Here is a 25,927-nt window from a genome sequence, read left to right on the forward strand (position 1 = left end):
GCAAATGGTACCCGTTCCCATTCTTTTATTCTGCCACTCAAGCTGGAAACCTGGAGTCATTTTCCTCAGGGTTCCACCAGGTATCACCAATCTCTCCTGAAAATCAAGAAATATTACCTTAGAGTTCTACAAATATTTATTGAACATCTACTCTAAGCACTTGAGGACTAGTGTTATAAGAAAAAAATTAAAAAATATATCTGTAATAAAAGGCAATATAGAGGATAAAGTATTAGGTAATTACCTTTTAATTTGTATATTCCCATCTCCAACAGATTTTAAGTTTATTGAAGATAGGCCACGTGTCTTTTCATTCTCTGTTCCCTGGTATGGTGCTTTGCATATGGTAGGTGGTCATAAAGATTTGTGGGTTTGATTAGCAATGGTTGAAGTTCTGACAACTAGATCTACACCCTTGTTGGATATAAGGCAAAGATCAAAGTATAAAGGAAGTCAGACAGCAAATGTTAGCACCTCAGTTTTCAGGGACTACTGTGGAATAAGAATAGAAAGGAACGAACTGTTATTGCTGATATGGCATGTTCTTTTTAACTTAATGATGGGAAGGTATAAGATCTTTGTATTAAACAAACCAAACAAGTAAGTATAAGGCTTGGTAATGCTAATCTTGGTGATTTGATGATTCTTTTGGTGCTGATGGTGGTGAGTATGTGTATGTTTTAAATTTCACCTGCAATGTTTCGTATTTGTTTTACTCACTGATTTTATGAACAAAGCTTAAAGGTGCCTCAAAAAGAAATTCTTTCTTATGACATCCTGTTTAATATTTGGACTTTTTTGATTCAGAAAAAACAGCATTTTTAAATTCTACGTTTGGAATTTTGAGAGGGGCTAGAGGATATATATATATATATATTTTTTTTGTATTTTTCTGAAGCTGGAAACGGGGAGAGACAGTCAGACAGACTCCCGCATGCGCCTGACTGGGATCCACCCGGCATGCCCACCAGGGGCGATGCTCTGCCCCTCCGGGGCGTCGCTCTGCCGCGACCAGAGCCACTCCAGCGCCTGGGGCAGAGGCCAAGGAGCCATCCCCAGCGCCCGGGCCATCTTTGCTCCAATGGAGCCTTGGCTGCGGGAGGGGAAGAGAGAGACAGAGAGGAAGGAGGGGGGCGGGGTGGAGAAGCAAATGGGCGCTTCTCCTATGTGCCCTGTCCAGGAATCGAACCCGGGTCCCCCGCATGCCAGGCCGACGCTCTACCGCTGAGCCAACCGGCCAGGGTCTAGAGGATATAGTTTGAAGCTGTAAGGAGTTTGTTTTACGTGACAATAGATACACCCCTGACACAAGCATAGTCAGTGCTCAATACATGTTCTGGCGGACTCATCATTCTCCATTTATGTCACAGCAGAGAAGAAAACCAAATTTCAGTTCTAAGTTTATCTTGCTTCTCGAACACTTGTTAATGCCAGCCTAAAGTGAATTGGGTTTTTTTTTTCATCTTTTCATTCTTTTTTTCCTTCTTTTCCAAGAGAGAGGGAGGGAGATAGAGAGACAGACTCCCACATGCACCCTGATTGGGATCCACCTAGCAACCCCATCTGGTGCCAATGCTCTTCCCATCTCAGGCCGTGTTCACAACTAAGCTATTTTTAGCGCCTGAGGCAGAGTCTCCACAGAGCCATCCTCAGCACCCAGGCTGATGTGCTTGAACCAATCAAGTTTTGACTGCTGGAGGGGAAGAGAGAGAGAAAGATAGAGAGGGAGAATGTGGAGGAGGAGAGGTATAGCAGCAGATGGTTGCTTCTCCTGTGTGCCCTAACTAGGAATCAAACCCAGGACATTGAACCCACATGCCAGGCGAATGCTCTGCCACTGAGCCAACTGGCCAGGGCCTTTTCATTTTATTGCCCACTGACTTTCAGGTAAGTATAGAAGTGGACACATACTGGTGAATAAAGTATTTCCTGCCTTCAAGGAACTCACACTCTAGTGGAGACAGACATATGCACAGGTATATTTTAAAGTGTGTAGAAATGGAGGTAAAGCATAGGCTAGCCAAAGAAGAAACAAACAATAAATGGCCTTTACTGACCCTCATGTAAGTAACCGTACGGCAAGGCACAAATTATCAAGTGCTGCAAAATGTGGTGAGAGCTCAGAGGAAGGATGAATCCCTTGGGACCTTGGAAGGCTGTGCAGATGTATATCATGGAAGGTATAGCATTTTCCTGTATGAACTTAGAAAAGTGGGTTCTGAGCTATCTTGTTTTGATACTTTTTTCTCTCTCCTAACTTTTAGCTTCAAGTACACCTGCTGTGAACATTCAGCCAGATGTTTCAGGAGGTTGGGATTGGCATACTAAATCAGGTAAAGGCCAGCGGGCCATTTCGTTATGCACATTTAAACAATTGCTAAAGCATGACTGTTCACCCCAGATGAAGTGAGTACTTACAAAGTATTATAGCTCACTTATATAAATATAATCTGTGTTGATTTTTCCTAAAGGTTCATATTCTGGTGGAACTTTCCCATTGGACTTAATAACATGGTAGTGCTGTGTATTATATGTTGTTTTACTTTTCTAAGTTTCATTTGCTGAATGTCTGTTTTGACACTAGAATTAGGCAGATCTGGGTATATATCTAACTCTGCCACTTAGTCTTGGATTTTTTTTTTACAAGTTGAAATCTCAGTTTTGTAATCTGTAAAGAGGGGATCATAATTCTTGTCCCATACGGTTGTGTAGTTTAAGTGAAATAACTGATACGAAAATTTCTAGCGTAGAGTAGATGCCAAATAATTTGGATGGTCTTCATTTTTCACAAAGGACTTGTTTCAGGGCTTGATTTGTCTATGACAAATAAATTGTCTTTCTCATGGCTAGATGATATTTATTGAGAGCCATCCTGTATGATTGCATTCCCAGCATTTTGCAGGTCACACGCGCGCGCGCGCGCGCGCGCGCGCGCGCGCACACACACACACACACACACACACACACACACACACACACCAAATGTGCTTATTATAGCAACTTTATGAAGCAGTTTCTGTTTCTTGTGTGTGTGTGTGTGTGTGTGTGTGTGTGTGTCTGTGTGTTACAGAGACAGAGAGAGGGACAGACGGACAGGAAGGGAGAGAGATGAGAAGCATCAATTCTTTGTTGTGGCACCTTAGTTTTTCACTGATTGCTTTTTCATATGTGCCTTGACCAGAGGGCTACAGCAGACCAAGGGACCCCTTGCTCAAACCAGCGACCTTGGGCTCAAGCTGGTGAGCCTTGCTCAAACCAGATGAGCCCGTGCTCAAGCTGGCAACTTTGAGGTTTCAAACCTGGGCCCTCGTGTCTCAGTCCGATGCTCTATCCACTGTGCCACCGCCTGGTCAGGCAGTTCCTGTTTCTTTACTTAACTAATGAGAAAATGTTGGCACTCAGAGTAGTTAAACAGTGCGCCCAGAGTCATTCATCCAGGAAATAGAAGAGCCAGAATTCAGATCCAGGTATGACTACAAATCCCATAGGAAGAACGAAGTCTCTGACAGGAGAGGTAGACTCCGGACATAGTTCACAGGTGTGGCCAGGAAACAGCATATGCCTTCTTTGTACCCTAAGGTCTAGCGACTTGTAACATATTTCCAAATCCTGTCCTAATTTGCCCTTAGAGACAAGATGAGCTGTAGATTTGGATTTCTGAATTTCAGAATTTAGCTTAGACAGCTAACTCATTTTTAATTATCTTATTTCCTTTTCAGGAGGTTTTGGAATGGGAAGCAAGTCGGCTGCCACCAGCCCTACGGGGTCCTTGCATGGCACTCCCACCCATCAGAGCAAGCCCCAGACTCTGGACCCCTTTGCCGACCTTGGGACACTAGGTACAGACTTAACAGATTAAAACATTTACTTATGGCTACAAAACCTCAAATCTAAATCTTTAGTATTATAATAAGCTGGTACCTAAATCTTATATATTCTTAAACTATATATACTCTAAAATCTGAAATTGGCTTTAAAAAATAAAGGCTTTAAATAATCGGTTGGAACTAACCCCCATTAATCCATTTCTGTAGTGCCTAATTTTGGATTAGTAACATAAATAGTTAAAACTTTGAAGAACATCTGACAACAGACTTTGGCTGCAGTAGAAGTAACAAATGTGTAGGGAAACACCAGAGATGAGGCTGGTGAGGTAGGTTGGAGCCGCGTGGGACCAGCTGTGCACAGGCCTTCTAGTGATGGTACCGTGAGGTCCTCACACTGCCGTCCCTCTTCTCACCGCTGACCACGGTGCTCTCCAGTCAGTTTGTAAAATTACTGAGAAAAATAGACTCTCTGTGTAGCATTTCCAAGGTGTTTTTCATTGGATATTAATGGTTGCTAGAGGATATGTATTATATGAGCAAGTAATTTTGGAAACACTGGGTTCAGAGGGATATTGATTACTGCATAAATGTTTGAGAATAAATGGTCACAGTGATGCTTTCCAAAAGGGATAAAGTTTGTAGTATTCTCAAACTATTTCATCAAAAAACATTTTTTAAGGAGTAGTTCATTGGATGTTTTGAAGCCTTGTCTTCCCCCTTCTCCCTTCCTCCTCTGGGCAGTTCAGAGTGAGTAAAGAAGGTGGGTGGGCCCTGACACAGATAAATCAGCCATGTTGATCAGTGTGATGCTGGTGGCCGAGGCCAGGCAGGTTCACATTGGGTTTGGGTGGAAGGTAGAGAAACTGTGGAGCCGGGAAGTGTGGGGCCACTCCCATTTAACAGAATCTCAACGGCAGATGAGCAAACCCTTTCTCACAGTAGCAGGTGAACAAACAGCAAAAATGATCCCTCAGAGTGGCGGGCAGGTGATCTGCAATCCACCATCCTCCCTGAAGGCAATAATTTTTTTTATTTAGCCTTATATAGACCATACACACATGGTGCTGCCGCATGCTCCCACACTAATCAGGCAAAGTACAAGCGAGCAAGCCTAACACAGCTGTTTTCCCAACATACTGCTTCAATAAAAACCAACCAACCAAAAAAAACAACAACAAAATTTCTGTCTTTTAAAGCTTATATTCTAGAAGGGGAAACAAATAGTAAATAACTAATAATGTTATTAGGGGATGTGCTATGTGCCAGGCACTATTTTAAGTGCTTTACATATATAAATTTATTTACTCTTCCCAGTAATCTGTTGAAGTAGAGACAGTTATACTCCTCCTTTTGTAGATGAAGAAACTGGAGCACACAAGGTGAACTAACCATGTCCAAGACATAACGTTTCAGCACTAAAGTTCTAGCTCTGAACACTTGTGTCGTAACACCTGTGTGGAGCGCATTGAAAAAAATAAGGCAGAGCGTGATAGTGATGGTGAGTGATGGCGTGGCTGGGTGTTATTTTAGATATCACGTGGTTAGGGAAGGCCTCTCTGAAGAGTGAGCTTTATAGGAAGATTTTTTTAAAAAATCCAACATTATGTCTTGCATTTAGTTCTCATGTCTATAGCTACCTTTAATCTGGAATCACTTTCAGCCTTTCTTTACCTTTTATAACATTGATACTAGGAGAGTACAAGACAGTTAAGATAAGAACCTCAATTTGTTAACTTTAATCACTTGCTTAAGATGATGTCTCTCAGTTTTCTTCTTTGTAAAGTTAGCATTTTTTTCTTTGTAATTAAGGAGTAATTTGGGGGAGATAATTTGAGACTATCCTATTTGAGATAATCTTATTGGAGAATATTTTATTCTCCATCTGACTTTTATCCACTGATTTTAGCATTCATTAATTCTTGCCTGAAGTCGTCGTTACTATGATGTGTGCAAAATTGTGATTTTCTGATTTTTCTACATTTATTACCTGGCACTTCACGATAAGGAAAAAAATCTTCTTTTCTCTCTCTCTCTCTCTCTCTCTCTCTCTCTCTCTTTACCTCCTCCATCACATCAGAGTAGACTAATGGATTTTTTTTATTTAGTGGGCTATCATTAAGTATTATCATTATTTCCTTTAATGTTCACATTGTCCCAGATTTGACTTGTGAAAGCCCGTTTGTTTTGGCTTTTATGTCCTTTTTACTGGATTCCATATTTTGAGAACTTTAGATTATAACAAGATGTTCCAAGCTTGTCTTAAAATTTTTATACCCTAGTCCTTGAGTCAGTCATTTTCCAAATTATCCTCATTCCCTTCTGTGGGGAATGGTATTTAGAAACCAAAATCTGTAGACTAAGTATGTTCATTGGTACTTGGGTGGGTGCCATTGCTTTACCTTTTAGGAGATAGAGATAGGAGATGAATGGGTATAAATATGTAGACTTTCATCCAATACCACAGAATTCTTCTTGCCTTCCCTTATTGCATATATGTATTTTCCTTTTCCCTGGATCACAGCAGCATTAATAGTCAGACAACAAAAATAGTTTCAGAATAGCTGCACGCATATCACTATAACAAATCTTCTAGGAGGGCTTCTTTGGCATTTTTGGAATACAGTAAGTTTTACAGCTGCTGGAGAAATTGATGTCCTAAATTTCTCCCTTTTTTTCTTTGTTTGGTTTTATTTTAGAGAGAGACAGGGAGAGAGAGAAAGAGAAAGAGAAAGAGAAAGAAACATTGATCTGTTCCTGTATTTGCCCTGACCGGGGATTGAACCGGCAACCTTTGTGCCTCAGGATTTCTCCATTTTTCTGGTCAAATATAGGAAAGTTAAGTGACTTTCCTAAAGCCACACAATGAACAGGTGTATGAGCAAGGGCTACAAGCTGAAACTTTTGATTCCTAGGTGATTGCTTTAGTGTATAAATTAAACTTCCAAATTATCTAGCTGCAATTTGGAAAATACAGAAGACAGTGTTCTTCTCTATAGGGTATTCGCACATTGAACAATTCTGATACAAGCACCTGTGCCTTAGTTCCTCCCATACTTTGATTTGTGGCTTGGAAGTAGGGAGTTTTAAAAGTTTCCCAGGCGATTCTAATGCACAGCCAAGGCTTTTAACCATGCTTTATCTTTTTTTAATTGAATTATATTAGGGTGACACTGGTTAACATCCATGCTTTAGCTTTTAATGAAGATAGCAGTGGCCTCTGGGTCTCACTGCTTCTTTGTTTTTCTCTCAGTTTTCTGATTCAGTAGCATTAAAAATTAGAATGGCTGAACATTGATAGAAAGTATTCTGGAAGGGCAGACATTAGAAAGTCCTACAATGTGGATGAGCCCCTTGAGAGCAGGGTCAACGTCAACCTTTTTAGCACTGTATCTGCAGCCTGGCCTGTAGCAGATGCTCAACAGTGTTTCAGAAATGAATGAGTAAAGGATAGTATTATGGGAATATGGAAGGTGTTTTTTTTAGTTCTTCAGGCTTATCCATATTTACTGAATTTTTAAATAATAAACATACATATATATATATAAGAAAGATAGTAAGCATCCTTAAAATATAAAATGAAATCTCATTTTAAATTGAATATACAACCTAAGGTGTTGTTGATGTCCTGTTGGCAAGTGAGCCCAAGGGCTCATGAAGAGAGGCTTCATGCTCTGAGTTACAGACTGAGAGGAGGCAATACCAAGCTTCAGAGTGTATGCCCTGTCATGGCCTATCCCGTAACAGTACTTACCGAGTCCTTGCAGTGTAGTAGTAGTACTGGTGTGTACAGACCATTGCTGGGCATATGAACTTGCATTTTTTTTTTTTTTTTCGTTTTTCTGAAGCTGGAAACAGGGAGAGACAGTCAGACAGACTCCCGCATGCGCCCGACCAAGATCCACCCAGCACGCCCACCATGGGGCGATGCTCTGCCCACCAGGGGGCGATGCTCTGCCCATCCTGGGCGTCGCCATGTTGCGACCAGAGCCACTCTAGCGCCTGAGGCAGAGGCCACAGAGCCATCCCCAGCGCCCGGGCCATCTTTGCTCCAATGGAGCCTTGGCTGCAGGAGGGGAAGAGAGAGACAGAGAGGAAAGCGCGGCAGAGGGGTGGAGAAGCAAATGGGCGCTTCTCCTGTGTGCCCTGGCCGGGAATCGAACCCGGGTCCTCCGCACGCTAGGCCGACGCTCTACCGCTGAGCCAAACCGGCCAGGGCCAAACTTGCATTATTTTATAATGCCTCTTAATTCACTTAATTCAGGATTTTTAAAGCACTTTTATATAGCTTTTGTGTCTGTACAGTATACTTGTGCTGTATGTGTAGTTCTGATTTTACAGATAAAGGATCTGAGACTCCAGGAGGTGAAGTTTTTCACCAAGCATCAGAAGCAAAAGGACTCTCTATAGGCTATTTTCAGCTCTATTCCCAGTGCCCAGCGCAGTATCTGGCACATAATAGATGCTCAACAAATACTGATGAATGAATATATGAATGAATGAGTAAATAAACGCATTCAAGAATGAATCCTTGAATGAAAGATTACTCCAAATCCAGTGGTCATAATACAACATTCCCAGTGGGGACAGAAGGAGGAATCCCAGATCAAAATAAAGGGAAAGTTTCTATAGAAAGAAGAGACATCCCTAGCCAGTGGCACAGTTGACAGAGTGTTGTCCCAGAGCGCCAACATCACTTGTTTGACCCCAGAGTTGCCTGTTTGATCCTGGGGTTGCTGGCTCCATCCCAAGGTACCAGCTCAACCCCAAGGTTGCTGGTTCAAGCCCCGGTCCGAACACATGCAAGAAGCAATCAATGGAAGCACAACTAAGTGGAACGAGTTGTTGCTTCACTCTTTCTCCTTCTTCCTCTCTCTAAAAAAAGAAAAAGAGAGAGAAAGTAATGAATTATGGTGAAAAGCTTAGGGATTTGGGGAGGAATTAGGGATTTGGGTACAGCAAATAATGATAACATTTGGAGGTAGGATGCCTATGATCAGTTCCCAGCTGCATTAATTAGCTGTGTGATCATGAGCATGTCAGTAAACCTCTCTGAGCCTTGATTTCCTCATCTTTAAGGTGAGGCCAATAGTACTACAGTACTTACCTCCTAAGACTGTTGCATAGATTGAAGGTAATAATATACATAAACATATTTTGTAAACACTAAAGAGCTAAATGTTAGTTATTTTATTATTACTGTTCCTTTGGTTTTGGTGCATGAAAGGGTCCCTGGAGATCACCACATTTCAGTTTCTCATTTTACCTCTTTAAACACAAGTCACAACCGGTCTCTATAATTTGGAAACAGCCCAGCATGTATGCAGAGAGTACTTGAAAGTTAGGAGATTATGGAATCAGAATTCTACTTACATTTTTGGCACAAAGTAGTAACATTTTTAAAAGGTGGAATAAGATCCTTTTCTCTGTTCAAAGTTGTCGGAGTGTTGGCTGTGTGTACTCTCTTGCAATAAAATGCAGGTACTGGGAAATTGAAACCTACTTGTGAAATTTCAAAACATATTATTAACCACGCTAGTACTTATAACAAACAATGATTAATCTTGACATTTAAATAGCACCTAAACGAGTGAACATATTTTGTTTTATATTCTGTTCTTATCACTTGACAGTTTTTACTCCAGTGAAAAGAATAGAATCTACTAAGAAGTTGGGACAGAAAGAGGATGGCACAGTGGGCAGAGCCAGGGCTCTCTGGCTTGGCGTCAAAGACTTGGACTCCAGTCCAGTTCGGTCACTTGCTAGCTACATGACTTTGAGAAAATCACCTAACTGCTCTGACCTGCAATGTGTTCGCCTAAAGAAAAGATGGAACTATTAATAACATACCTAAAAATGTCATTGTGGGGATTAAGGAACTATATACCTGTAATTATTTTTTTTTTACAGAAAGAATCAGCTCAAGCCTTTTTTTTTACATGTGTACCCACAAATATCCACAATGCCACTGGGAAATATTGAGACAGCTTTCACAAGCTGTTTACAACAGTCTGTTTCTCTACTTGATGACAGCGATTTTCAACTGGTATGCAGCAAGAATTTTTAAAACATGCAACACCTGACTATTTAGTCAGGGCACTGGCCGCTTTTCCCTTAGATTGTCAAATAAAAAAATGATAACAGCCTGACCTGTGGTGGCACAGTGGATAAAGCACTGACCTGGAACCCTGAGGTCACCAGTTCAAAACCCTGGCTTGCTTGGTCAAGGCACATATGGGAGTTGATGCTTCCTGCTCCTTCCCCCCATTCTCTCTCTCTCTAAAAATGAATAAATAAAATCTAAAAGAAAAAAGTTAAAAAAATAAAAACAGCCAATACAATAGCTCTCTAGGGTGAATAAATCAAAATTATGCCTATTTTTTTGTCAGATTGGCAAAAAGTTTATTTTTTACTAACTTCAGTAATTAGTTTATGTATGCCATGAGATGAAAAAGGGTGGAAATTGCTGTTAGTGACAACTCATGCACTCCTCTGCATGCTTTTTTAAAGTCTTTTTAAATCTTATTTTATATTTTATTTCTTACAATTATTTTTTTTGAGAGAGGAGAAAGAGAGAAAATGGAGGAGGGGGGAGTGGGAAGCATCAACTCATAGTAGTAGTTTCTTGTATGTGCCTTGTCTGGGCGAGCCGGGGCTTTTGAAATGGACACCTCAGCATTCCAGGTCAACGCTTTATCCACTGCGCCACCACAGGTCAGGCTTAAATTTTATTTTTTTTAATTAAATTTATTGGGGTGACACTTAAGAAAATTATACAGGTCTCAGGCACAATTCTATAACACATCATCTATACACTGTATTGTGTGTTCCCCACCCCAAGTCTAGTCTCCATCCATCACCATTTATCCCCCCATTCTCCTCTACATACCCCACTCCACAATCACCACACTGTTGTCTATGTTTATGTGAGTATTTTCCACTTTTTTGTATGCCTTTTTTTTTTTTTTTTTTTTTTTTTTTGTATTTTTCTGAAGCTGGAAATGGGGAGAGACAGTCAGACAGACTCCCGCATGCGCCCGACCGGGATCCACCCGGCACGCCCACCAGGGGCGACGCTCTGCCCACCAGGGGGCGATGCTCTGCCCCTCCAGGGCATCACTCTGCCGCGACCAGAGCCACTCTAGCGCCTGGGGCAGAGGCCAAGGAGCCATCCCCAGCGCCCAGGCCATCTTTGCTCCAATGGAGCCTTGGCTGCGGGAGGGGAAGAGAGAGACAGAGAGGAAGGAGGGGGGGGTGGAGAAGCAAATGGGCGCTTCTCCTGTGTGCCCTGGCCGGGAATCGAACCCGGGTCCCCCGCACGCCAGGCCGACGCTCTACCACTGAGCCAACCGGCCAGGGCCTTTTTTGTATGCTTTAATTTTAATTTTTTAATTAAATTTTTAAATGTATTGTATTAACATGGATTCAAGTGTCCCACTGAATATAACACCCTCACCCCCAACCACATGCCCCCCCATTATCTCCCTTTGTCCCCCTTCCCCTAACTCCCTTCTCCTTTCCCTCTGGTATTTGCTGTCCTGTTTTCTGTATCTCTGTGTTATGTATAGATAATTTCACTAATCTCTTCACCTTCTCTGATTCTGTCCCCTCATCCCCCTTCCCTCTGACAGCTGTCCCTCTGCTCCCTGTGACCCTGCCTCTGCCTCTATTCTGTTCCTCAGTTCACCGTGTTCATTAGATTCTACATAGAAGTGAGATTATATGGTATTTGTCTTTCTCTGCCTGGCTTATTTCACTTAATATAATAATCTCCCAGTCCATCCATGACATTGCAGAAGGTGAGATTTTCTTCTTTTTCACAGCCACATAGTATTCCATTGTGTATATGTACCACAGCTTTCTTTTTCTTTTGGCTTTTTAAATTTTACTTTATTATTTTTATTGAGCTTTAATGTGCATATATATTTATCTTAGTTTCAGGTATACAACTCAGTGATTCAATATTTGTATCTAGCCAAATGATCAACACAAGTCTGGTTAACATTCGTCACCGTGCATAGTTGCACATTTTTTCTTCTTATGATGAAGACTTTGAAGATCTACTCTCTTGGCAATGTTTAAATATGCAGTACAGTACTATTATTACCTATTGTTGTCACACTACATGTCATATCCCCGTGACTTTTTTCTTTTTTTTAATTGATTTTAATTCACTGTGTTTACATAGATTCAAGTTTCCCACTGAATGCATCTCCCCCACCCCCATGTTTCCCTCAACATCCCCTTTGCCCCCCTCACCCCAATACCCTCCACCCTTTCCTCTAGGATTTGCTTTCCTGCTCTCTATTACGCTGTGTTATGTATATATAATTTCACCAATCTCTTTCCCTTCTCTGATCCTATCCTCTCATCCCCTTTCCCTCTGGTCCCTTTGATCCCGTCTCAGCCTTTATTCCATTCCTCAGTTTACATTATTCATTGGATCCCTCAAATGAGTGAGGTCATATGAGATTTTTCTTTCTCTGCCTGGTTTATTTCACTTAATATAATAGTTTCCAGGTTCATCCATGTTGTTGCAAAAGGTAAGATTTCCTTCTTTTTCACGGCCGTGTAGTATTCCGTTGTGTATATGCACCACAGCTTTTTAATCCACTCGTCCACTGACAGACACTTAGGCTGTTCCCAGACCTTGGCTATTGTAAACAATGCTGCAATAAACATAGGGGTGCATTTCTTCTTTTGAGTCAGTGATTTGCAATTCTTACAATTTATTCTTTAAAGTGGGTAGCTGGGTCAAAAGGCAGTTCCATTTTTAATTTTTTGAGAAAGTGCCATACTGTTTTCCACAGTGGCTGCACCAGTCTGCATTCCCACCAGCAATGCAGGAGGATTCCCTTTTCTCCACATCCTCGCCAGCACTTATTCTGTGTTGTTTTATTGATGAGCGCCATTCTGACAGGTGTGAGGTGGTATTTCATTGTGGTTTTAATTTGCATTTCTCTAATGGTTAGGGACGCTGAACATTTTTTTCATATGTCTATTGGCCATCTGTATGTCCTTCTTGGAGAAGTAAGTGTCTATTCAGTTCCTTTGCCCATTTTTAATTGGATTGCTTACCTTCCTGTTCTTGAGTTGTAGAAGTTCTTTATAAATTTTGGTAACTAACCCTTTATCAGATGCATTGGCCAATATGTTCTCCCACTGTGTGGGTTGTCTTTTATTTTGTTAATGGTGTCCTTTGCTGTGCAAAAGCTTTTTAGTTTGATATAGTCCCATTTGTTTATTTTGTCCTTTATTTCATTTGCCCATGTAGATGTATCTGCAAAAATATAGCTACAAGATATACCTGGGAGTTAACTGCCTATGTTTTCTTCCAAGATTTTTATGGTTTTGCGACTTATACTTAAGTCTTTTATCCATTTTGAGTTTATTTTTGTGAATAGTGTAAGTTGGTGGTCTAGTTTCATTTTTTTGCACATACTTGTTCAATTTTCCCAACACCGTTTATTAAAGAGACTTTTTTTCCTACATTGTATAAGCTTGCCTCTTTTGTCAAATATTAATTGACCATAAAGGCGTGGGTTTATTTCTAGGTTCTCTGTTCTGTTCCATTTATTTGTATGCCTGTTCTTATGTCAGTACCAAGTTGTTTTGATTACAATGGCCTTGTAGTATAACTTGACATCAGGAAGTGTAATAACTCCCACTTTGTTCTTTATTTTCAAAATTGCTGAGGCATTCAGGTTCCTTTTGGTTCCATATAAAGTTTTGAAATATTTGTTCTAGATCTGTGAAGTATGCCATTGGCATTTTAATAGGAATTTCATTGAATCTATATATTGCTTTGGATAGTATAGACATTTTAATGATGTTTATTCTTCTTATCCATGAACACGGTACATACTTCCACTTGTTTGTATTTTCCTTGATTTCTTTTTTCAATGTCTTATAATTTTTTGAGCACAAGTTTTTTACCTGCTTGGTTAATTTTTTTCCTAGGTACTTTATTTTTTTATTGGTGCAATAGTGAAGGGGATTGTTTCCTTACTTTCTCTTTGTGACAGTTTATTGTTGGTGTATAAAAATGCCACTGATTTCTGAATATTAATTTTATATTCTGCCACCTTGCCAAATTCATTTATCAAGTCTAGTAGTTTTTTCACTGAGACTTTAGGGTTTTCTATATGCAGTACCATGTCATCTGCTAATAATAATGACAGTTTTACCACTTCTTTTCCAATTTGGATGCCTTTTAGTTCTTCTTTTCTGATTGTTGTGGTTAGGACTTCCAGAACTATGTTGAATAAGAGGAGTGAAAGGGGGCACCCCTCTCTTGTTCCTGATCTTAAGGGAATTGCTTTTAATTTTTGCCCATTGAGTATGATGTTGGCTGTGGGTTTGTCATAGATGGCCTTTACCATGTTGAGGTATGTTCTCTGTATTCCCACCTTACTCAGAGTTTTGATCATAAATGGGTGCTAAATTTTATCAAATGCTTTTTTTGCATCTATTGATATAATCATGTAATTTTTATCCTTTATTTTATTTATGTGATGAATCACATTTATTGATTTGCAAATATTGTACCAGCCTTGCCTCCCCAGAATAAATCCCACTTGATCATGATGTATGATCTTTTTAATGTATTGCTGGATCCTGTTTGCTAATATTTTGCTGAGAATTTTCACACCCATGTTCATGAGGAATATTGTCCTATAGTTTTTTTCTTTGTAGTATCTTTAACTGGTTTTGGAATGAGGATAATGCTTACCTCATCAAAGAAGCTTGGAAGTCTTCCCTACTCTTGAATATTTTGGAATAGTTTGAGAAGGATAGACGTTAGTTCTTCTTTGAATGTTTGGTAAAATTTGTCTTTGAAGCCATCCGGGCAAGGACTTTTGTTTGCTAGGAGTTTTTTTATAACTGTTTCAATTTCATTTCTCTTGTCTGTTTAGGTTTTCTGATTCTTCCAGATTGAGTTTTGGAAGATTGTATGTTTCTTGGAATTATCCATTTTGCCTAAGTTGTCCAATTTTTTTTGACATATAGATCTTCATAGTATTTTCTTACCATCCTTTGTATTTCTGTGGTGTCAATTGTTACTTCTCCACTTTCATTTCTAACTATTTATTTGGGTCCTCCTCTTATTTTCTTGATGAGTCTGGTTAAAGGTTTGTCAATATTGTTTACCTTTGCAAAGAACCAGTTCTTGGTTTCATTGATCTTTTGTATTGTTTTTTTAGCCTCTCTGTTATTTATTTCCACTCTGATCTTTATTTCCTTCCTTCTACTTCCTTTGGGTTTTATTTGTTGTTCTTTTTCTAGTTCTTTTAGGTGCAGAGTTAGATTGTTTATATGGACTTTATCTTGCTTCTTAAGGTATGCCTGCAATGCATACTAACTTTCCTCTTAGTACTGCTTTTGTTCTGTTACATAGATTTTGGGTTGTTTGTGTTTATTTTCATTTGTTTCAAGGAAAGTTTTTATTTCTTTTTTGATCTTATTGTTAACTCATTCATTATTTAATAACATGGTATTTAGCCACCAAGAATTTGAATGCTCTTCAGTTTTTCTATTGTAGTTGATTTCTGTGTAGTTTCATGCCATTGTGGTCAGAGATGATGCTTGATATCATTTCAATCTTCTTAAATTTATTGAGACTTGTTTTGTGTCCTAGCATATGGTCTATCCTAGAAAATGAACTATGAGCATTTGAAAACTATATTCTGCTGCTTTGGGGTGAAATGTTCTGAAGATATTAATTAAATCCAATTGATCTAGTGTGTTCCTTAAGACTTCTCTTTCTTTATTTCTTTTGCTATATAAAATAGTCTTGGTTGTGGTTTCTTGTTTTCTATCACTTTGAATATTTCTTGCCCAATCCTTTCTGGCCTGAAATGTTTCAGTTGAGAAGTCTGATGTTATCCTTAAGAGGACTCCTCTGTAGGTAATTAACTGCTTTTCTCTTGCAGCTTTTAGTATTTTCTTTGGCATTTTAATTATGATGTGTCTTGGTGTAGGTTTCCTTGAGTTCCTCTTTAATGGGGGCTCTCTGTGCTTCTTAAACTCATGTGACTTTTTCCTTCATCAACTTAGGGAAATTTTCAGCTATGATTTCTTCAAACAAGTTTTCTATTTCTTATTCATTCTCTTCTCCTTCAGGAACCTCTGTGATGCAGATGTTGTTCCTCTTTATGTTGTCACAGAGGTCTTTTAGAGTTTTCCCAGTCTTTTTGAGTCTCTTTTCTTCTTGCTGCTCTGCTTCTGTGCTTACGTTCATCTTGTCCTCTGAATTGCTGATTTGATCCTCTGCTTCATCCAGCCTGCTGTTGATTCCTTCTAGTGCAGTCTTCATTTCTGGTATTATATTTGTCATTTCTGACTGATTCTTTTATATGATTTTAATGTCATTTTTGGTGCTTATTATCTCTTGAAGTTCTCATTGTGATTATCCATTGTTGCTCTAAGATGCTTGAGCATCCTAATACTCATTATTTTAAACTCTATGTCTTGTCATTTGGTTACTTCCATTTCATTTATTTCTTTTTCTGGGAATTTCTCTTGTTGATTCACTTGAGTAATATTTCTTTGTCCATTTTGTCTGTGTATTAGGTAGCTGTGCTCTGATTTTGAAATTTGTTGTGGTGTCTTTATGAGGAAGATGGGCTCAGTGGTACTGACCTCCAAGCCACCTGAGTTCCTTGTTCTAGGAATGCTTCTTCAGGGTGGTATTTATCCTACTGTTGTATGTGCATATTGAATGCAGTTAGTCTTTTTGTGGTTGCAGTTATCCCTTCAAGGTGGCTAGCCCTAATGTTCAACTTTGATCATGTGTATTAGACACTGTGCAGTGTCTGTCTTATTGGGTATATTTATTCTCCACAGCATCTGGTGCCTGCTGGACTCCTCCTTTGTGTGTGCTGCTTATATAGCTAGTGGAGTCTAATGTTGGTGCTGTCTGCCACCCACTACTGGTTGTGGTGGTTTTGGGTCTTCTTGGGTTGGCGCCAGCCATTATTTGTAACCTGCTATGGGCTGCCTCTTTAGAGCCACTGCTCTGTTCACTGTTTGTGTCTACATTTTCTGTGCCTGGTGAGTGTAGGTGGGGCTATCCTGTGTAGAAGGACCAGCTTCTTCCTTTTCAGACATAACAGAAGCTCCGTAAAAGCCCCAAGCTCCATAAGATTTGCCTCCACTTTTCAGCTGCTCCACCTCTTCTTATAGCTTTGTGGTCTTCCCACAGAGTCTTTTGTAGCAAGACTATAGTATAGGCCAGGCATGGCCAACAGTTTATGCCCCCGGGCCAGATTAGAAAGAAAAATTTTTTCATGGGCCAGATGAAATATTAAAATTAAAAAATGTTAAATACAGAAACGATTCGTTTAAGTAAACAAAATTTTATTATGTAATTTGTTTATGAATAAATGTGAGTGAAAAAAATTTTAATATACAATATTTTAATAAAAATATAATTACATATTGTATAAATATCCAAACTGTATCACAATCAATCAAAACAATATTTAATTAATAGAATGAGCTTGAAGGAGTTATGTCGCAAATAAAACAATTATTTCATTTTACAAACAGCCTGGACACATTATCAGTTATCAACTGCAGCTACTGTCTATGCTACAATGCCAGTTGATTCAGCACACTTGACCACAAAAATAACGAATTGTTTTACCTTGGGTGCGCACTGGCAAACTCCACCTTAAAGAATGTGGGTTTCACATCGCCGCTAAACGTCGAACAGTTCATATTGAGTACAGACGAATACAAAAGTTGTAAATCTTTATAATAAAATTTTTAAATAAAATAAAGTATCATGAATCCATTTGACCAATTATTCGAAGTTACCCCTAGATTAGTCACACGTGGAATTCTTTTCTGCGTATCACTATCTTCTTAAATATCTCAATTTCCAATAATCAAAAGATGCTTCCGCTTCTGAGTAGCTGAGATTTTAAAGTAGCGGAGAATATTAAAAATTTAATCGCAGCCTGCATAAACTCATTATGCGGGCCAGGTACGGCCACCGGGCCGTATGTTGGCCGTGCCTGGGTAGGCTCATACTGAACTCACCCCACCAAGCCCTGTACAGGTTACAAGTTTGGTGGGTTAGGGCAGCTGAGGTTGGGGATACAACATTAGTAGGACCCCCTACTTCAGGGGTTTTGTGGTCAGGAGCTCAGTACAGGGAAAGTGGCCCCTACTCTAAAACCTAATCTTTCAGACACTACTGGTTACTCCAATTCTATTTCTCTGCATCGAGGTGAGCAGCAGGTTCAGATTGGGTGGGGCCGACCATCTTTTCTGCAGAAGTTCTTCCAGCTGGAGAGCCCCTAGTCTCAGAGAGGAAGACTGAGAGAGTTTTCCCTTGAGGCTAATTGTACCCCCTCCCAGAAAGTGGCTAAGCCCCTTGACTGTACCTAACAATTGACTCACATGGATCCACACTTTGAATGTCCATGCTCCAAGCCTCACCGTCTCTCCTGTGGAACCTAGCCTATTGGGGCAGGCTATCCAGAACTTGGGATGGCTGATTGTGAAGCTCCAACCTATCCAATGCGTGTGAGCTGCTCTGTGCTGGTGCTGATCACAGAGAGTGGAATTTGCCTCAGCTTAGCCTGGTGTCCAATGAGCCCCACTTGGGACATGCCTCTGACAAGCATCGTTAGGTTCTGAACTGATGCTCTTCGCAGCTGGCCACTGGATGTGCCCACCCTGGGCTTTCCTGGAGGGAACCCGAAGCAGACCAGTGGGGGACACTGCCCATGACTGTCCCTCAGCAACCTTCTTAGAGCTATAAGCAATCCAGAGTTTGTAGCTGCCTCTGCTGGTCAAGGTGTATACCTAGGCTGGCTTTTTAAAAGGCCAAGGTTCCCTGAGACCCTACCTTCTGCAGCCCCTGTCTGCTGGCTCCGTGTTGGACTCAGCCACTGAAATAAAACCTCTAGTGGAGTCTAGAGCCTGGTGCTATTGGTGGGTGTGGCTCCCACCCCTCAGCCCCAGGTGTCAGTCTGTCCAGACTTTTTTCACAGACCTCAGTAGGGTTTGGTCTCTTGGCATCCAGAGATGTGGTCTTCCCACAGTCAGTTTCTGCTGAGTCTCTGGTGAGGCAGAAGCACCATTCACAGTCTCAGGAGGGGGGGCTCCGGCCTCAACGCCAGAAAACTGAGTCACTGATGTGCCCCTTGCTTCCTGGATTACTTCACAGAAAGGCCCAGTCTCCATACAGTGGGGCAGGAGAGACTCCCAAGGGTGGGGCAGTTGCTTCTCCCCAGGCTGCTGCTACAGGGAGGAGACACTCTACCCCAGAAAGATGGCGACCGCAGTGTTGGAGGATGACTCAGCACAGGGGTGCTGGTGGCTGTTCCTTACAGTTTCTCTTTTCCTTAGAGTTTTCACTCTCCTCACACAACTCCAGTCCACTCAGCCCTCCTCTGCCGGAGCCCTGGATAAGTGGCTATGAACGAGATTGTCTGCACTGGCCCTTTAAGATGGAGCCTATGTCTCTTAGAGCTCTGTCTTTTTCTCACAGACAGAAACCCTGGCTCTTTTCACCGCCAAATGCTGTGTGGGTGCCTCTTCTAGGCTCTGGAGCTCTAGGCTGGGGCACTCTGCCTGGGGCTGAGGACCCTCCCCTCTCAGGGCGACCCTCCCTCAGTGAGAGTCCCTCGGGACCCTCAGCCACTGCTGGCTCCTGGGAGCAGGGCAGCCCTTTCCACGTCTCCACTCTCGCTACCAGTCTCAGTGTGGCTGATCCTTGGTTACAGATAGACTCCTCTTCGTTTAGTCCAAAGTTGGTTTTTCAAGGTGATTGTTCTTTGTTGTAATCCACTTTGGTCCTGGGATTTGGCAGTTGGAACGTCTGCCTACTTCGTCACCATCTTGGAATCTCTGTAATTTGTTTTTAACTATTAAGAAGGTTAATAATGCTATTAGTCACTAAGCAATTTCCACTAAGGTTATTGCAAAACAATAACTCAAGACACAAGAATTAGAGGCTAGTCAAAATAACATTACTTCTTTCTCCCCCTTTTTCTTCTATAGGTAGTTCTTCATTTGCCAGCAAACCCACCACACCAACTGGATTGGGTGGGGGATTTCCACCTCTCAGCTCACCACAGAAAGCTTCTCCCCAGCCTATGGGTGGAGGGTGGCAGCAGGGAGGTGGCTATAACTGGCAGCAGACACAGTCTAAGCCACAGCCTAGCATGCCACACTCCTCTCCCCAGAACCGGCCCAACTACAACGTGAGCTTCTCAGCTATGCCTGGGGTGCAGAGTGAACGTGGGAAAGGACCCTCCAATTTGGGTAAGGATGATGGTATGGAGTGGCATGGAGCCTGGCTACAGGGTGGCCTGTGTGTGTCATACTACCTGTGTGCATGTCTCAGAAAGAGACAGAAAACAGTTCCAGTAGTTTCTGAAGCAATCTTCTAGTTGTAGAGATACAACATGACTGCTGTCTCCAACACTGTGCCTAGAGCACCTGGGTTTCCCATGCTCTTAACGCTTACATCATTTTGTGACTGTTGGCTCACTTATCTGTTTCTCCACACACACTAGAACCAGATGGAGAGCAGGGACTGTGAATTTTTGCCATGTTATCATAGGTGCATAGCATAGTGCTTGCATATCATAGACACTAAACGAATATTGAATGGATGAGTGGAGCAGTGGATGGATCTTGAAACTGTCATTTCTTGAAAGGTGGGGTAGAAGAGAAAAGTTGGGAACTTTTTTAGCACTGTGTTCACATTTTCCCTTGGGTCTTGATTAGAATGTGTATGTCTTAGACATTTACACTTTCTTATGCTCTGGTTGGTAGATGTTCCTGAGACCACTGGATTTCCTGTGGTGTTTTTTCCCCTGTTCTGCAGAGAAAGTTAAAAGTACACAAGATGGACCTACATCTAAGACTGGAGGATACTTTGGATGGGATTTTTTTTTATTTTTTGAATAGGATTCTTGATGAGTAAAATATATTTTGCATAGCAGGGATGGTTAAATGTGAGTTTGTTGAAATGCCTGGCATTCTGCATTCTAGTTGATTTGATCGTTCCTAAGAATTAAATGTGCAGGGACATGATGAGGAAACAGGCCTTTCCCTCAATGGAATCCATAGAGAGAAAGCCTACTTTTCCCAGTAGCAGTAGCTAACATTTATTGAATATGTACTTTATATCAGATGCCTTTCTAAACAGTTTTCATGTATTCTATAATCTTCAAAACTAACCCTATGTTGTAGATGAGCAATCTGTGGCATAGATCGATAAAGTAATATTCTAAATTCGTAAGTTACAAAGGTAAGATTTAAACTCAGGCAGTCTGGCTCCAGAAAGCCTGCTCTTAATTGCCACGACATGTTGCCTTCTCACAATATTAACGTGATAGGGATGCTTTTGTTGGGAATATGTAACACCATAATTGTTCTTTGTCTAGCAGTGGATAGTCCTTGGACAATTCCATGAGTCTTGTGGCTTTTTTGTTTTTATTTTGCGTAGATGTGGGGTGAGTGTCCTCAAATCAGCAAGTAGTTATGGAGCATCTTCAGTGTGGAAAACACTGGGGATACAACAGTGAACAAAAAAGACAAAATCCTTAGTCCCAATGTGTACGTATGTGAGTGTGTGTGTCCTTTATAGAGATGGCAAACGGGTTTCATTTCAGACACCAGCTTTGGTTGATGGGCATTGATGGCATGGACTACTGTATTTTGGTTCTGTTTTGTTTTAATTTAACACATATTTAAATAGCCAGGTACTGTTCTAAGTACTTTAAAATGTTAACCTTAATTGTCACAACGATCCTATGAGGTAAGCAGTATTAGCAGTAACTGTCTGCATTGTACAGATGAGAAGATAATAACTTGTCCCAAGGTAACATTGCTAATAAGTAGCCGAGCTGGAATTCAAACCCCAGGAGTCTGTCTCCATAGTCTCCGCTCTTCACCACCATGCTAGGCTGCCTCTTCAAATAGATTGAGAAAGATTGAGGCCACAACCAGACTTGGAGAAAAAGACCTCTATGATGGACTAAAACTGTCAACGGGGCTTAGCAAGGAAAGTGGTGGGATGCATGGATTTCAAGTACCAAAATCCAGATCTTAGTTCCATCACTGATACTATCTGTATGGCTAGGGCAAGATGTGTGTGTTTGGGGGGGGGGGGGAGGTGATAGATCATGGGCAGCCTCATCTATAAATAGATAGTACAGTGAAAACGGAATTTTGGAATTGGATTTAGTCTAACGATCTAGCCTCAAGTCCTAGCTTTGCCATGAACATGGTGTATAATTCTGGGCAAATTTCAAATTTCTTAAGTTCTCTAGACTTCATTTTCATCATCTATAAAATAGGCACGCAGTCTCATACTATACCCACAGGGTAAATGAGGATTAAGGGTGTTATTGCATATGAAAGCACCTTGAAGACTCTATAAGTGTTATGACACAATGGTATGATACTATGTTTAAGAGTAAATACTATATCCTTACCAGACAGTGGCACAATGGATAGAGCTTCGGCCTGGGATGCTGAGGACCCAGCTTTGAAACCCTCAAGTGTTGCCGGCTTGAGCATGGCTCACCAGCTTGAGTGTGGGGTCTCTGTCCTGAGCATGGAATCATAGACATGACCCCCTGATCACTGGCTTGAGCCCCAAGGTCACTGGCTTGAGTCCAAGGTTGCTGGCTTGAACAAGGGGTCACTGGCTCAGCTGGAGCCCCCTGGTCAAGGCACATATGAGAAAGCAATCAATGAACAACCTAAGTAATGCAATAACAAGTTGATGTTTCTCATCTCTCTCCCTTCCTGTCTGTCCCTATCTCTCTCTCTCTCTAAAAAAAAGAAAAAAGAAAAAGTAAAAACTATAATGATTTTTTAAAAATTATATTGCAGAAGGGAAACAAAAAGCAGCCGACTTTGAAGACCTACTATCTGGTCAAGGTTTCAGTGCACATAAAGACAAAAAGGGTCCTCGAACAATAGCTGAGATGAGAAAGGAAGAAATGGCTAAGGAAATGGATCCTGAGAAATTGAAGGTGAGTCCCTGACCCAGTGTGATTCTCCCGTGTGACAAGGTCGTGTGTGTGGAGCCATCAGCGGTCCTAGATCTTTACTCCTCACTGCTTTCCTTCACTTTTAACCAGAGCAGTTCTGTTTTTATCTGGTTTTGATTCTGGAAGTCTAGGTAAGATTTGACTTGGGGAAAAGGATGTTTCTCCATTATTTTTTTAAATTTGCAAACCAGCTACTCTAACTCTTTTATATCACAGATGAGGAAACTGATGATACTTCATAGAGGAGGGTGTTGTGTGGACAGGGGACCCAGGTTAGCTTGGAAATAAAAGGGTGGTAATGTTGAACTGTGTGAGATAGTGAAAGAGTTTGTAAACATCAAGAGAATAGGAACGCTCTTCACAGAGGGAGAGGTCCAATTCCTATGTGACAAACTACTAAATATGCTGTCACTACAACAGCGTGGGAGATGAGGGTCTCATCTTTGACTTCATCAGAGCCTCTCCACAGCCAGGACCAGCACAGCCAGTGAGTCATTGTGTGGAAAACTAGAACACATTTCTAGACAGATTCAAACATGTGTTGAAGATGTATACATTCTTTGATACTTTTTTTTGAGTACAATAGAACAGTGGTCCCCAACCTTTTTTGGGCCACGGACTGGTTTAATGTCAGAAAATATTTTCACAGACTGGCCTTTAGTGTGGGACAGATAAATGTATCACGTGACCAAGACAAGCGTCAAGAGTGAGTCTTAGATGCATGTAACAGAGGGAATCTGGTCATTTAAAAAAAAATAGGCCCTGGCTGGCTGGCTCAGTGGTAGAGCGTCGGCCTGGCGTGCAGAGGTCCTGGGTTTGATTCCCGGCCAGGGCACACAGGAGAAGCGCCCATCTGCTTCTCCACCCCTCCCCCTCTTTTTCCTCTCTGTCTCTCTCTTCCCTTCCTGCAGCCGAGGCTCCATTGGAGCAAAGATGGCCCAGGCGCTGGGGATGGCTCCTTGGCTTCTGCCCCAGGCGCTAGAGTGGCTCTGGTCGCAACAGAGCGACGCCCCGGAGGGGCAGAGCATCGCCCCCTGGTGGGCAGAGCATAGCCCCTGGTGGGCGTGCCGGGTGGATCCCGGTCGGTCGGGCGCATGCGGGAGTCTGTCTGACTATCTCTCCCCGTTTCCAGCTTCAGAAAAATAAAAAAAATAAAAAAAAATAATAATAATAAAACATCATTTAGACTTAAATGTAAATAAAATGGAAATAATGTAAGTTATTTATTTTTTCTCTGCGGCCCAGTACCAAATGGCCCACAGAATGGTATCAGTTTGTGGCCTGGGGGTTGGGGACCACTGCGATAGAAGATCTTTTGTTTGTATTTGCTTTGCACTTCATGTAACATCACAGAGGCTTTATGTTCCTTCCAAAAAACTTTGTGCTCCGTCTTGATAACTTTTGTTCATGAGGCAAATCGGACAGTTTTCTATAAAAGAGAGTCATGTATGTTATTTAAACCATGCTTGGTTATTTGGTTGGTACAGGGCATTTAGCTGTTTGAAAAAGCAACCATCATTAACCTTGACTAAACCATTCATTTGATGATAAATATGCCCTGAGCTCCTATAATGTGCTCAGTGCTGACACATTGTTATGAATCCATTTACTTAATCACCCTTATTTGTTCAAAATATGAAGATCCAAACTATGAGTAGTTTGAATGGATGACTAAAATGGCTGAATTCATTAGACAAACCTGTTTGAGTTCTATTCTGTGCCAGGAGAGTTGTGTGGTTTCTGAGCTACAGTGTTATATAAGAAGCAGTACCTTTCCTCAGACAGCTCTGCCTCTGGACAGGGAAGGACAGATAGTGACAATAAATTGTGGTACATATATGCTAGAAATATGTTCAAAGGAGTAGCCCAGGGAAATTCTGAATTTTTTTCAAGGGATATGTATTTTGTGTTTGTGTGCCGGATACTGTACGAGACAGAATGTGATAGCAGAAAGCATTTCAGACATGGTGTGTGTCCCCATGGAGTTTATACCGTAGGAGTAAATAATGAACTCTGGGGTGGGACAGAGAGGAAGGAATTCTGATTCTCAAAGGGGAACAGTATGAAATCCTGAGCCGACTTTTGAGGGCTGATGAAGAGGTAACCAGAAAGAGAAGGCAGGGTGTGGAGGTGGAAAAGCGGTCCAGGTAGAGGAGACAGCTTGGAGTCTACAAGGAGCGTCAGGGATTATTGGAGCAGGAGGGGTTCCCAGAGTCCCAACAGAGACCTCTGATTTTCTTAACCCCCCCTGCCTTTACAGATTCTGGAATGGATTGAAGGCAAAGAGAGAAATATCAGAGCACTCCTCTCCACGATGCACACTGTGCTGTGGGCTGGGGAGGCCAAGTGGAAACCGGTTGGCATGGCAGACCTGGTAACGCCCGAGCAGGTGAAGAAGGTGTACAGGAGGGCTGTGCTGGTGGTGCATCCAGACAAGGTGAGCAGAACCCGCCCCACTGTATTGCCTGTTTGGCCCTCATTTCATTAGTTGATAAACAGGTATTAAAACAGCGTACTTTCGATTTACTGGTTATTAGGCAATTTATACGATAAAATAAAGACTGTGGGCTAAAATCAGGTATTTAAACAAAGAGATACTTAATAAAGTGGATGAAAAAAAAATCAAGCTATATATTACAAATAATGGAATGGGGGACTTTCCTCACAGAGGTTTCCGATTTGCAGTGACGAATTTCTGGGTTATCCAAGAACTTAGTTATTTTTAGAAATGAGAAAAATGGGAATTTAGAAATATAATACATTGGAGACGGGCTGTCATAAACCTTTGTCATTGGATAGATAATTCTGGAGACTAGAGAAGAACCTTTTGCTGCCCAATAACTTCTTTGTTATCTACTCTTTGACTGATTACAACTACCATATGTGGAGTTCGAGAGGGAGGGAATGCTTGGGAGGTCATAGTAATTAAGGTCTTATAGATTGGGCTGTAAGAAGAGAAATAGCCTGCCTGGTCTGTGGTGGCGCAGTGGATAAAGTGTCGACCTGGAACACTGAGGTCACCAGTTCGAAACCCTGGGCTTGCCTGGTCAAGGTACATATGGGAGTAGATGCTTC

General features: G+C 41.4%; 1 protein-coding gene across 2 annotated transcripts in view; it reads left to right on the plus strand.

Annotated features, from left to right (window-relative positions):
* Positions 1–25,927, plus strand: part of DNAJC6 (DnaJ heat shock protein family (Hsp40) member C6) — a 180,854-nt gene that overhangs the window by 152,016 nt on the left and 2,911 nt on the right. For both annotated transcript variants that reach the window (XM_066376488.1, XM_066376489.1), the window contains exons 14-18: positions 2,265–2,333; positions 3,720–3,839; positions 19,842–20,105; positions 22,692–22,834; positions 25,113–25,289. In XM_066376488.1, coding sequence (XP_066232585.1) covers positions 2,265–2,333; positions 3,720–3,839; positions 19,842–20,105; positions 22,692–22,834; positions 25,113–25,289 — 773 coding nt within the window. The remainder of the gene's footprint in view (positions 1–2,264; positions 2,334–3,719; positions 3,840–19,841; positions 20,106–22,691; positions 22,835–25,112; positions 25,290–25,927) is intronic.

The sequence above is a fragment of the Saccopteryx leptura genome, chromosome 3 (assembly GCF_036850995.1).
Source record: "Saccopteryx leptura isolate mSacLep1 chromosome 3, mSacLep1_pri_phased_curated, whole genome shotgun sequence".
Classification (NCBI taxonomy): Eukaryota; Metazoa; Chordata; class Mammalia; order Chiroptera; family Emballonuridae; genus Saccopteryx; species Saccopteryx leptura.